The sequence below is a fragment of the Cyprinus carpio genome, chromosome B20 (genome assembly GCF_018340385.1).
Source record: "Cyprinus carpio isolate SPL01 chromosome B20, ASM1834038v1, whole genome shotgun sequence".
Classification (NCBI taxonomy): Eukaryota; Metazoa; Chordata; class Actinopteri; order Cypriniformes; family Cyprinidae; genus Cyprinus; species Cyprinus carpio.
In genome coordinates, this window is record NC_056616.1 from 19,777,891 (window position 1) to 19,791,482 (window position 13,592).

At 35.6% G+C, this 13,592-nt stretch overlaps 2 protein-coding genes across 2 annotated transcripts in view; one reads left to right on the forward strand and one right to left on the reverse strand.

The window, feature by feature from the left end:
• Positions 1-5,439, reverse strand: part of kifap3a (kinesin-associated protein 3a) — a 21,584-nt gene extending 16,145 nt beyond the window's left edge. The window contains exons 1-9 of the mRNA XM_042746362.1: positions 5,255-5,439; positions 4,558-4,689; positions 4,327-4,472; positions 4,188-4,246; positions 3,936-4,077; positions 2,368-2,467; positions 1,852-1,976; positions 1,574-1,672; positions 567-745 (exon numbers count right to left, since the gene is read on the reverse strand). Of these exons, the coding sequence (XP_042602296.1) occupies positions 567-745; positions 1,574-1,672; positions 1,852-1,976; positions 2,368-2,467; positions 3,936-4,077; positions 4,188-4,246; positions 4,327-4,472; positions 4,558-4,689; positions 5,255-5,286 (1,014 nt within the window). The 5' untranslated portion in view covers positions 5,287-5,439. The remainder of the gene's footprint in view (positions 1-566; positions 746-1,573; positions 1,673-1,851; positions 1,977-2,367; positions 2,468-3,935; positions 4,078-4,187; positions 4,247-4,326; positions 4,473-4,557; positions 4,690-5,254) is intronic.
• A 970-nt stretch (positions 5,440-6,409) lies between these two features.
• On the forward strand, positions 6,410-12,138 carry LOC109051906 (alpha N-terminal protein methyltransferase 1B). The gene is made up of 4 exons (XM_019069392.2): positions 6,410-7,060; positions 9,489-9,661; positions 10,730-10,982; positions 11,462-12,138. The coding sequence occupies exons 1-4, from the start codon at positions 6,886-6,888 to the stop codon at positions 11,716-11,718; spliced, it is 858 nt and encodes a 285-aa protein (XP_018924937.1). The 5' UTR covers positions 6,410-6,885; the 3' UTR covers positions 11,719-12,138.
• The last annotated feature ends 1,454 nt before the right edge of the window (positions 12,139-13,592 follow it).

A 13,592-nucleotide genomic window follows, 5' to 3' on the forward strand; every position in this document is an offset into this window, starting at 1 on the left:
ACAAAACCGTAATCTCCACACGGCTGAAAGCATTAAATTAATCATACAAGAGTGTGTGTTATTGTTGTATAGAATTTGTCAAAGTCGTTATAATCTTTGCTCGGCTGCCTCAACAAATGTGTTTAATTTAGAAGATCAGAAATTAGCTGATTAATGAATCCAAATAAATGACTGCTGAGATAACCTTCGGTCTATAGAGTTAAGTGTGTGATTGGTTGCAGGTGGAGGAAGTGTGGGATAAGTGGTCGACTAAACAGTACAGCTAAACTGTCTTAATACAGAACATCACATGAGCAACAAGTTATGAGAACAGGTGTGGCTGATTTAGAAAGGAGAGAGTACTAATAAGAAAGTGACAACTGGGGTGGTGTAGCCTTGTGGGGTTTGAACCTGCAACCTTTCAGAATGCAGTCTTTAAGCACAGCATTTAAACACCCCATGAAAACAAAATTGGAGTTCTGGGGCTATTAGTGCATTCTATAAGCTTTGAGGGCATCAGTGTACTACTACAAGTTTACAGAATAAATAAATAACTTTGTATAAAAGCATCTGAAAGTATTTCTGACCATGTCATTCTTATTTTCTAAGAAGATACTGAGTTTCTTGAGGAAGGACACCACCAGCACCAGTAGCTCCTCACTGTCTCTGTCCAACGTTTTCACCAGAAGGTGGACAATGTTCTTGTTCCTCATCTTCAGCTCTGTGCGAGTGTCTTCAGACAGATTCAGCAGCAGGTACAGAGCAACTGATGGCACAGAAACACAAACAGGAAAGTCATCAATACATTTTCAAATCTTTTTTTATTAAAACAGATAATATTGGAAGCAGATTTAGTGCTTCAATTAGTGCTTCAGTTCAAATTGTATTGTTCAAAAGTCTGTATTATTAAAAAAAAATACTTTGATTCAGCAAAGAGGCATTAGACATCAAAGGTGACAGTAAAGACTTTTCTTTTGTTGTTACAATAATACAAAAGATTTTTCAAACAATGTTTTAAATAATGTCCTTCTGAACTTTCTATTATGAAACAATCCTGAAAAAAGGAGCAATGGCTGCTGAGAATTTGGTTTTGCCATCTCAGGAATAAATTACATTTTAAAATGTATTCAAATAGAAAACAGTTATTTTAAACTGTAATAATATTTCCAAAATATTACAGCTTTTACTGCATTTTTGGTCAAATGAATGCATACTTAGAGAGCATACTTCTTTCAAAAACATTTCAAAAATATCTACAGTATATATATATATATATCTGTTGTAGTGCACTTCATAATATTTTAATGTCGGATTTCATTTGAGCTTATTTCTTAAAAAGAGCAGTGCAATTTCTGCACCAACAGAATTGTAAAATAATGATTATTAGTAAGAAAATCACAAACATCACCTATAAAAGGACAACACTTTTTAAATACTGTATAGAACAGTGCGTATTTATAAAATCAGCCACAACAATCATATTTGGCATCAGTATCAGCCAAAATTTCCATCGGAGCCTGGCTAATCAAAACACATCTTTAAGCTGTAAAATGAGACATTTCTTCGTGGGTGTGTGGTTAATGATATTTTCTACCTCTCAAAAGCTGTTCTTGTTTGGTTAGCAGTCCATGGTACTTCTTCAGGGCTTTTTCGTACTCCTTCTTCAGGTTCTGATTATCTGGGTCATCGTCCCGTTCAAAAAGTCAAGGACCTTGTCTATTAAACCCTTATGTTCAGAGCAGTAATTAAAGGGCAACATTTTAATTAAAACATAACACCATGCCCCCGACCCTTGGCATGACTTTACCTTTACCGTTTCTCTGACATCCTGTCACCCTTTCACCTACGACCCCCGCTACACTGAAAGGATATCAGCCTTCTTTTTCTTCTGCAGTTCGTCCTGCCATAGGTCATAGCGCTTCAGCTCATGCTCAATTATGCTCATGCACAGCGCGCCGATCTTGTAGTGAGTGATCAGGCCGTGAAACTGGGAGAAACTGGAGATAAAAAACTTGTTTGTCTAACCTTTACCATGCATCCAACCATGCCAAAATAAAGCCTTAACCCATGTCAAACACACTCGCTCACCGAGAGCATGATGAATGTTAACCAAACCATTGCAGACTTCAGCAGAATAACATCGGAAGGGCAGAGATTCAAGAATGATTCTAGCTTTCACATTTACCTACAGCCTGGCTTTTCATATGAGTCCTGACAGCAGCTGATGTGTTGTGTTATGACAGGAGTATTTAATATTATGTTTCTCATGCAAGAAAATATATTCTCCTCATGGCACATCGCCATTGTTGTGTCTCAGCTCTGCGCACAACACCCATCAACCTGAAGAGTGAGTCTTGGCTAGAGCATGCAGAAGTGTAGCCCGTTTACCTGGAGAAGCAGAAGAAGACGTAGATGATGGTGGTTGCCAAATCGACACTCTGCTTCCAGTCTTCCCTCAGGACCCGGGCCAGCGCGCCCAGAGCAGTCTCTGTGGGAGAGCAGACAACACACTAAATGCTTTCATTGCTCATGAAAAGAACTCACGGTGTGAATACAAAACGGCAATGGTTTGAAATATGTGGCTGCTTGTGAATAACTTGAGAATATGGAGAATATGTTAGGATATGGACTAATGGGAAAAGAAAGAACACACTTGCGATGGAGAAAATGCATTGTGGGTAAAAATCAAATGACACTATGGTAGACGCTAAAAGGATAATAGTCAAAGGAAAGTAGAAAACAGGCTGTAGTACTACAAATATGAATTGAGTTACAGTGAGCAAAGAGGTCAAAGAGATCGAACAAGGAAGAGTATAAATGGAAGATACTTTTTTTTATGAATGGATCCCCATACTCTGTTTTATTTTACTAATGTTTACTATTAGTGGCATTAAGTTTAGTGGAAAAAAAAAAACTTTTGAAAAAAGTCTCTTATGCTCACTAAGATTGCATTTATTTGATCAAAAACAGTAAAAACATTAATATTGTAAAATATTATTACAATTTAAAATAACTGTTTTTTATTTTAATATATTTTAAAGTGTAATTTATTTCTGTGACAGCTAAACTGAATTTTCAGCACCCATTACTCCAGTCTTCAGTGTTGCATGATCCTTTAGAAATCATTCTAATACGTTGATTTGGTGCTCAAGAAACATTTCTTACTATTATCATCAATGTTGTGCTGCTTAATATTTTTGTAGAAACTCAAAGGAACAGAATCAAAGATTCAAAAGAACAGAATTAATTTGAAATAGAAGTTTTTTGTAACTGCCACCTTTAATCTATTTAATACATCCTTGCTGGATACATTTTTTTTTTAATCAATATTACTGACTGATTTTGAATAGTAGTGTATAAAGTCTTTGTGCTAATATGACAAGACCTTTTTCATAAGGGTAAGGGCAGAAACACTGGGGCTTAGAGATCATTTTCCTATGAAAGAATGAATGAACAACATAAAATAATGGAATGAGAATGACTGAAAAGAGATGATAATAATGTCCTAAATATGGCATCCTACAAAATTGGGTGATATTTCATAATTTAAACACCCTAAATTTGTTCCAAACCTGTAGGACTTTCCTTGTTTTCAAACCCAAAAGAAGATATTTTGTAAAACGTAAGAGTCCAACATTGGAGCACACTGACCTTTATTACATAGACAAAAAAAACACCAAGACATTTTTTCAGAATAACGTCTGTTGTGTTCCACAAAAGTAAGTAAGTAATACAGGTTTGGAACAACATGAGGGTGAGTAAATGATGACAGAATTTACATTTTTTAGGGGCACTATCCTTTTAATCATACATGAGAAGCAAACCAAAGCTTTGTTATATAATAATATAAATGTATTTAAAGTAAGGCTTTATGGGGAAGGTTTAAAGATAAAATCCTAAACTGTTTAAAAATGACTCTTTGAAATTTTAGCCATTAGCTCCAGTGTGCAACACACCATTCTGCAGCAACTCCTCCAGGTTGTCAGGGTTACGGGCCAAATGGAGGATGAGTGTAGCTCCTCTGATCTTCTCAGGGATGTCCTCATACAGAAGCTCAACATAGTCATCTATGCTATTAATGTTGGCCTCCTCATCAAGCTACAGGACACATAGCATTAAGTGAGTCAGAAATGTTTTTATACTCTCATTTATATATACTGTATATAATTTGTGACACAAAAACAAATTCATATTCATTTCAACTATACCTCTATGCCTTCAAAAGGAGTCAGGTCTCTTGGCTTGATCTGTTTCTTCTCTTTCTTTTCTGAGTAAACAAAACACAAACAATCCCTAAAGCACTGAAACACTTTTTAATATATTTTTACCCTATTCTTCTCAGCCTACCAGCAGATTTCTTGCGGTTTTGCAGGTAGAACAATAACTGTTCCACCTCAGGAAGTCTGGAAGGGGAAATGAGTCTACACTCCTCCACTACCTTCCGTGCTAAAGATGCAATATCCGTGTTGGAATTCAGGCTTTTCAGACGGATTCTGCAATCGGAGGAAAGTTTAAGCTCAAAAAAATCTACCACACAATCAATTTTTCCTTCTACTCCATTTATATGAATGATCTTACATCTTCTGGCACTCCTTACGTTCTCCGAGCATCGGGTCTCCCGTCTCTCCTAGGATTGTAGCTTCCACCTCATATTGGACAACAAGGGCTTTCTCTGTGGGGTGGACATCTAAACTGCCACCCTTATATTTCCTGAAGACAAAACATTACAGATTATTATTGATTATTGTTATAAATTACATATTTCTCCTACTTTTGAGTTACCTATGAAAGATGTTCGACGCATAAAGCTCATCTTTAATAGCTTATTTTTTAAAAATAAGTATTTTATTTAACAATCATGTTTTGCTATCCTTCTTGTTTTGTTTTTCTCAGACATGTTCCCAGATAGTAACTTGTTATCCTTCAAAGCACCCTGAAGCAATATTAAATATCACGGTAAATTAATCTAAACATTCAGTACGATTGTAAACATAGCATACGTACAAATACATTTTATTAATTCAATAACTCTGTTTAATATGATGAACGATGATGATGATAGTGATGATGACCATATAAACGTCACTTGAAGACACATAAACCGATGCCATAATTTGCCTGAATATTTTGAAAGCTGTAAATGTCTTACACCCTCAGAAAACAACATTTACAGGCATATATATTGTGTTTTTACTTTTATGAAGTGTTAAGCTCAAGCTCGACCACTAACGTGACAGCTAATGACAGAGCTCGCTCGCATTACACAAACACTCACCGTTTTAAATATCTGGCGTCGTCCGCTTGCATTGTTGCTCATTAATTAAAGCAAATAAACCTGTGCGGCTGATTTCTGTCTGCTGTTTTGACGTGTGTCTAATGTCTGGACTCCTTCATCGTTTCTGCTCTGGCAGGATGCTGCTGTTTGTGTTGCTATGGGTGTGTACTGATATCCCATGAACAAGCGAAGAAGCAGAAATAAGCGGAAGAACCTCTAGCGCCACCTGTATATGTGGAGGTACGTACCGCTCGCTTGGAATACATGTACTGGCAAGACTTTTGTTGGATTTGATTTGTATTTATGTATTTATACTGGTATTTGTTTTTCTTCAACGCATTTTATAGTGCTGAATGTACTAGTTCAAGGCTAACAGTTTTAATTACCTATTATAACCTATATTTTTCAATTGGAAGTGAACTAGTTATTGGCAGCCTGTAAACCAGATCAGCTTGTACAAATTGCTGTCAGAACAATAAAGACTGTAAGAATACAGGATACTTTTTATCCACCAACCAAGTTTTTATACAGTTGTTGGACTATTAGAAAAATGTCTTGTTTTGATATGTCTTGTAAAAAGAAACAGTCTTATAAAGTTTAGAACACATTAAGAAAAAATATTTTAATGAGTGCATTTTTAATTAAATAATGCATGTTTTGTATATTTAAAAATAACATTTCAGAAAACTTGTAATAAAAAAAAAGTCTTAATATACTGTGATGAATCAGGTAGGGAAGTATGGTGACATCTATTCGATTTTTTAAAAACTCAAACAAAATGTTTGAAACATGTTCCTATATTAACATGGCTTTTTGGACCAACTTTAGGACCTGCATTATTTATAAACAGTCTTCTCTAATTGCATTGAGCATGCATTTCCAATTTAAGCACTGGTTCAGTTCTGGTTCACTGAATATCATATACACTAAGGTGATGATCATTTGGCAATTTATCTAAATTTGCAACCATATGGGTAACACATGTGCCATGAGCTGACATGACTAAAGATGAGAGGCCTGATATCTTATCCATCTTATCTCTCTCTCTCCCTAGCTCTGCTTTTTCCAACAATTTGTAAGTGTAACTCTAAAAACCATGTTTTGTTTTTAGCAATTGTGTCATTATTGTAGCTTATGTCAATGCATGCAGACAGTAAGCAGCAACAGCATGTTCAGATTAGATCTGTCTTTTATCTTTCCTCACCACTGTGAACTTGCCACCAATACTGTGTATACAAACATGAGAAGGCAGTGCTAAGAATAGCCACTACATAAGCCGCTTGTCACTAGCTGTGAATGAATGCATGACTCTCATGTGTTGGTATGCACTAATATGCCATTCTGGATGTGTCTATGGAACGTAAGAGAAGAAGCTTCTTCTGGAACTGGAGAAGAAGGCACCACCCCTCTGCTGAGGCAATCTTACCCGTCCCTTTCTCATTCCACCACCCCAGGCCTAGCAGGTGATCTGATAAGATGTGGTAGTTTGAAGCACTCTGCTGAGAAAAGAACGCTCAACCGGTCAGTAACCAGAGGCCTCCTACAGATATAGCAGCACTGTGGTGTCTTCAGAGACACCTTGAGCTACGCATTATCACACACACTTTGAGTCAGTTTGCAGAAGATTCAGAATGTCTGATTCCACCTCCATTATGGAGTTTAGCGGGACGCATCAAGCTTTCCGAGACCGATGGGCAAAGACGGATGATGAGATGTGCAAGCACAGTATGTCTTTCCACTTGCACAATACTCTGAGGAAGGAGTTCTTCGCCAGCTACCTGTACCTCCTGGAGCAGATTCCTCTGGGTAAGATGTGGGAGTGGGTGGCACAATGAATGGTTTGTATTATGACCCTTTAAGTTTTGTTATGATGAGAACCGTAAGGCAGACATTTGGAGTATGGCGTTGTGTCAGACCGTATCCACAATAAATATTTAGTCTGCATCCACTAATATTCATGTTATTGGCATATCTGTCCCTATTAAAGCTGCTTCAAAATTACATTTGCAAATTTGAGAAAATACAGTCGAATGATTATATGTCGAACAGCTATGCCTAAACCACAGTATCCAATAGGAACAATCAATTTTCACTTAACAGTATACAGTACATACTATTTATTCCAGTGAACAGAGCCATGTATCTATTTTAAGCACACGTATATGCATGCTGCATACTTTAAATTTTACTGAATAATAAAATATCAGCTGTGACTTTACTATGTTGGTGCATTAGCAGCAATTACAGCATATTTCAAAGTATTGAAATGCTTTGGAGATGGTGGTTATGTGTTAAATTAGTTCCTGAGCCATTAACATAAAAAACTAAGCAAATGTTCTCCTTTAAACAGCCATGAATATTATATGATGATGTGGAGTTCATAAGTAGTTTTGTTGTGTTGTTGACAGTGTTTCATCTGTCTGATGAATGTTAGCTTATATTTCTACTTGTCCATGCCGTTAATCAGATGTTGAGTAGTGTAAACTGTGGAGACAATTAAACCAGTCTGTCTGTGTTACTGTGAGTTACTGGTTGAATTCATTCAGAGGCTGGATTTATTTCAACAGACTCAATATCAACTATTTGTGAAGAGTTTGGTCTGGTAAAAACACAGAGATCAGCTGGTTTTACCCTTGGCCTTTACTCAAAAAAAATTCTCTTTATTAAATAAAGAACAGTTGGTGTTAAATAATATGTAAAGGAATAATAAATTGATGTGAAAAGAAACATAAGAAGTGTTTCTTAAATTTTAAACTTTGAACTTTACGCAAAAAAGTGACTTGCAGGTATCTAAAAGCTTGTAGTTTTTAAAAATGTAGTTTTAACACCCAATATTATGTATTATGTTGGTAGGAAGAGAAAAACACACACACAAAAAAGCACATTTACTACTGGAAACTGCAAATGCTCTGCCCAGTTGCAGCAAAGTTATGTTAGTGTCAGTAAAATTCATGTAATAAATGACGTATACATGTAATTAATAACAATAAAATTAAGCATTAGGAGCAAAAAATATTTTTGAGTACGTCGTAATTGACATCAATTGCATTTTAGACCAAAAGGGAACACAATCATTCATTCATATTTTTAAAAAGACTGATATGAATTCAGAAAGTGTTTTGTGAGAGAAATGAAAATTCTGTTATTTACTTACCTTCATGTTCTTCATTCTGTGGAACACAAAAGAAGATTAAAAAATAATAATAATAATGTTTTTGGTAACATTGATTTCCACTGTATGGAATGAATGAATGAATGAATGAATGAATGCATGCATAAATTATTTATTTTTTTTTAAATTCTCAAAATATTGTATTTTATATTCCACAGAAAATGTTTGACATGAATGAGAGTGAGTTAATGGGTGACAGAATTAGCATTTCTGGGTGAACTATCTCTTTATTAATGAGAATTGAAATAAAATGTCTTGCTTTGGTTGAAATGTTTCCTAATATTAGCAGGTTTAAATGTTGCCTCATGACCAATAAGGCAAAGCAGATGAGTGAGTGTTAAGCTATAAAGAGGGCCGACAAACATATACAGGACCAAAACAAAATAGTCCATAGGGAATCACTGCCCAGTGTTACTATTTTAGACTTTGAACTAGTAAACTTGTGGTTCACATATCAAACCCTGCTCACAATTTCAGTATCACAGTCCACTCGCCCTGCCAGTTCTCTCACCTATAACCCTTCAGCAAGGTCTTCCCGCTAATCATCTGCTGATCCGATGTTTGACTTGAACTTTCCAAACATGCTTTGACTTAATAAACGGTCTGTCCTTTAAGTGACCAGCCATTCCAGAAAGCAGATGTTCCAGCTGAACTTAATAATGTGACATTAAACTGATGCTGACAGAGTATCATATGATGAGTTGCTTCATCTAAACTCCTAAATGTGCCAACAATAAAGCATTCCTTTGTGCTGTAGTACAACACGTCAATACCAACAGTATCTTGATTCTTCAATCCCATTTGCTGAAAGAAAGAATCTTGGAAATTGCATAAACAAAGGCTTTAACTGGTACTTTAAAAAAAAAACTACTTATGACTAAATGTTGTTTTGAAACTTCATCTCATAACTGTACACTTTCCCTTGAGATGCTTTGATCCCACAGCTGACCTTCATATTTCAACTACAACACAATATTAGCTTTCTAGTAATTAAATCAATGGCTTGTTTTTCTCTTGTTTTTTTAGTGTCTAGTGACTGTCTATATGTTTATTGCCCTCCAGTGAAACTCTATGCCGTAACTTGTGAGTACATTAAAGGGGAGAAGCAGTTTTACTACAGGTCACAGAACTTCTACAAGGATGTCCCGGCATCAGAGGAGGGCATGATGGGAGATTTTGTGGAGATCTCAGAGATCGACCTTGAAGGCTCAAGACAGTTCCTGAAAAAGTTTGTTGTATGTAATTTTAATTTTCTCTTTCTTACTGAATGTGTATTATTCACAAGAAACACATTAACTTAAATAAAACATTTTTCAAAGTAAATAAATAAAAAAGATTACTGGATTTATGTTTTACAAGAAAATATATTTTTCTGCATTTTTATGTAATTAATGTGAAATTTACTAACAATTTCTAAATGATACTTTTTTTCTATGGCAGTTTTTTTCCAAACATTTGTTTTCATACATCAGTTAAAAAGAGTTAATTAATTTAAATTTATCCTATATATAAATATCAGACACAGCCCCTAGTGAAAAATAAATATACTACAATGTATTTGAAATACATTTATGAAAGTATACTACAAATACATTATCATATTTATGTACTTATTGAAAATTTTAACTGCAGTTGTACTTTTGGTATACTTAACTGGTATACTTAAAGTCTAATTTTGTGCTTAATGCACTTTAATAGTGCGTAAATAGTGATGAAGTCCAACTAAAGATATACAGAAGTATATTTGATTGAGCTAAAATGGAAATATTTCAAGTATACTTTATGTAGACTTTAAATATCTTGCATTTAAAGTCCGATATTATTCAAAGATCATACAATCCTCATCAATAGTGACATTAAAACACATTTTAGGCTTAATATTAAGAAATATTGTGCACATGTAGTACTACAAATAATGTTTCATTATAATGTTTATATCAGTGGTATGTCAGTAAATATGATAACAGATTTGAACTATACTAAGTATGAAATAAATGTATTTCTTTTTCACTATAGGGAGCCTATGACCACAGACATTAATTTTCAATTGCATATTGCCTTTTCGGTCTGCTCACACATATTCTTTAGATAGCAAGACCTCAAGATCAGAATAACCAAGCTGTACACATCTCTATAGCACTATTTGAACATGTGGTTAATTAACACATCTAAGTTGACAAATAGCATTAGCTTCATAAATAGTGTTCAGCTGTTCTGCTGAAACTTTGACCCTGAACCTGGACTAGCACTCATAACTCTTTATTATTTTTGAACATCAATTTTTTTTATTATTATTATTATAGGGTCCAGGAAAGGCTGGCACCAAGCGGGCACTAGACTGTGGCTGTGGAATCGGGAGGGTGTCTAAAGGAGTTCTGTTTCCTGTGTTTGAATCCATGGAGATGCTTGACATGATGGAAGAGTTCATCCTCCACGCTCATGAGGTTTACCTCGGAGATTACGCAGACCGAGTGGAGGCCTACTACCTTTACAATCTGCAGGAATTCACCCCACCTACAAAGAGATACGATGTCATCTGGCTGCAGTGGGTTGCCTGTGAGTGGATGGATTGTTTTCATGGATTATTTTATGTTATGTAATATATATTTAATTTGACCTGTGTTTTCTGTCCACATACTTTGTTATTTTAGTAGGTCCAGGCTATCTTTGCCCATTTGCTGTAATTAGAGCAGCTGAATGCTAGTCAGAGTCTTTTGTTTCAGTATACAGTTTCATCTCCTCACTGCAGTCTGTGTACATTTGACACCGACGGCACAGATATCTATATGAAACTGCTTGAAACCATATGAAGACTTTCAATAGCACATGAATTACTGGTGCATGGTCACAGATTTTTTAAGACCTAAGTGACTCAAGTAGTTATATAAAATATAATGAATTCTGGACTTTATACAGTACAGCTGTTGATAAGCTTTGTTTCTGCTAAATGAGTTTTGGACTGTGGACATTTGAAATTTACACATGCTCTTTTTGTCAAGAATGACCTGATTCCTAAACTATTTTAAATTTCTCAGGTCATCTTACTGATAAGGACCTGATGGAGTTTTTAATGCGTGCTAAGCAGAGCCTGAGGCCTAACGGTGTGATCTTCATTAAGGATAACATGGCACGGCAGGGATGCAAGCTGGACCCCATTGACAGCAGCATCATTCGCCACCTGGACATCATGAAGAACATCATTCAGACAGCAGGCCTCACCATACTGGACGTGGAAAAGCAGGAAGGCTTTCCTGAGGCTATCGTGCCTGTATGGATGATCGCCATGCGCTAAAGGAAACCATTTTTTAGATGGATATGTTGTACTTGTACTTATGTATAGTACATATTATAAAAGCATGCAATTTTTTTTTATTATTCCATTTACCAGCTAATGTCAAACTGTAGTAATTTCAGTATATGGAAATCTGTGGATCTTTTTTTTTTTTTCACCAGTAACCATCCAGTTTCCATCTTTCCAGTAACTTTTGCAAAATATATTATTTCCATTTTTGTTGAAATGGAACAGATAGATGTATATAATTGTATCGCCCTTTTAGAAAGATTTAGTATTTTGTACATTTATTGTAGTATCATAAAGTAAAACAAATTATTTATTTATTTTTTACAAGAAAATAATGCTGTTGTCTATGTCTAATGTAACTGACAGAATTAAAGGGATACTCCACCCCAAAAATGAAAATTTTGTCATTAATCACTTAACTAAGAGGCTTCAAATGTGATGTACAGTTCTGTTCATCTTCGAAACACAATTTAAGATATTTTGGATGAAAACCTGGAGGCTTGTGACTGTCCCATAGACTGCCGAATAAATAACAGTGTCAAGCTCCATAAAAGGTATGAAAGTCATCGTCAGAATACTCCATCTGCCATCAGACGTGCAATCTGGGTTATATGAAGAGATGGGAACACTTTTTGTAAGCGAACAAAACAAAAATAAAGACTTTATTCAACAATTCCTTTGTCAACAGTCTCCTCTGTGTCTCTCCATGCGTATGCTCTTCTGTATCAGCCACGCCACAAGGATGCTAAATACACGTAGAAACAGCGCATCCTGTAGCTTCATATAACCCAGATTGCACGTCTGATGGTAGATGGAGTATTCTGACGATGACTTTCATACCTTTTTTGGACCTTGACACTGTTATTTACTTGGCAGTCTATGGGACAGTCACAGGCCTCCCGGTTTTCATCCAAAATATCTTAAATTGTGTTCCGAAGACGAACGGAGCTTTTACGGGTTTGGAACAACATGGGGTAAGTGATTAATGACAAAAATTTCATTTAGGGCTGGAGTATCCCTTTAAGTATGTTGCCGCCATTGTGTCATTTTTTGTTTTTTAGAGTACAGAAATGTTAATACATTTTTTAAAACTTTATATGTGCCATTTCTTGTTTTTCCAGCAAAACATCATAACGCAATAAGTCTTTGAACCACATTAGTGAACATTTTTCAGAGACATTAGTCATGATGTCTCTCAGATGCTTTAAGTTGTGGGAAAATTATGTCCTTAAAACAACCATGCTTTCATTATTTTAACTGGTAAAATATAAAATGACTAGAGGACCTTTTAGCTTGCTTGGGGAAAAAAAAGATATGATAATAAGCATTAGTTGGATATTTCCTTGAAGTATTCTTGGTGTCTTTGAAAGCAGAACTTCTCTTCACATATTTAGAGAACTGAGGGATAAATAATGTCAACAAGTTCAAAACTTCATTGTACTCCCCAAACTATGAAAAACCACACTGTTTAGGTAAATGGCTCTCAGATGGTGTCTTTGTAGAGAGGAAGGGAATTATCCCTGGTTTTGACAGACTACTCTTTTGTATCTGCCTTGGGCTCTGTCCAAATCTGTCAGAACATGTCTGCATAAAGAGCATCAGCAAGTCACCTCAAATATTCAGCACATAAGCCTCACAAAGATGTTTTGAGCAGTGCAGTGTAAAAAATCAAGCAGGTCCTTTTCCCTGTGAATAGGCGGTTTGTCAAGAAAAAAAGCGCAAACACTGACAGCACGCAATGCAGTCAGCCTGTTATGTTTTGGAGTGATCTACACTGGTTCTTTACCAAGTGAATTCCTCGCACTCATGGGATTTTGCAAATACATTTTTCAAAGTTCAAAACATCCCTGGCTGCAGTCGCATTT

Excerpts from the sequence above, each read along its gene's own strand:
- LOC109051906 (XM_019069392.2), top strand. The coding sequence starts at position 6,886 with ATGTCTGATTCCACCTCCATTATGGAGTTTAGCGGGACGCATCAAGCT. Across the intron at positions 9,662-10,729 it reads AGTTCCTGAAAAAGTTTGTT|GGTCCAGGAAAGGCTGGCAC; the intron begins GTATGTAATTTT and ends TTATTATTATAG. Across the intron at positions 10,983-11,461 it reads CTGGCTGCAGTGGGTTGCCT|GTCATCTTACTGATAAGGAC; the intron begins GTGAGTGGATGG and ends TAAATTTCTCAG.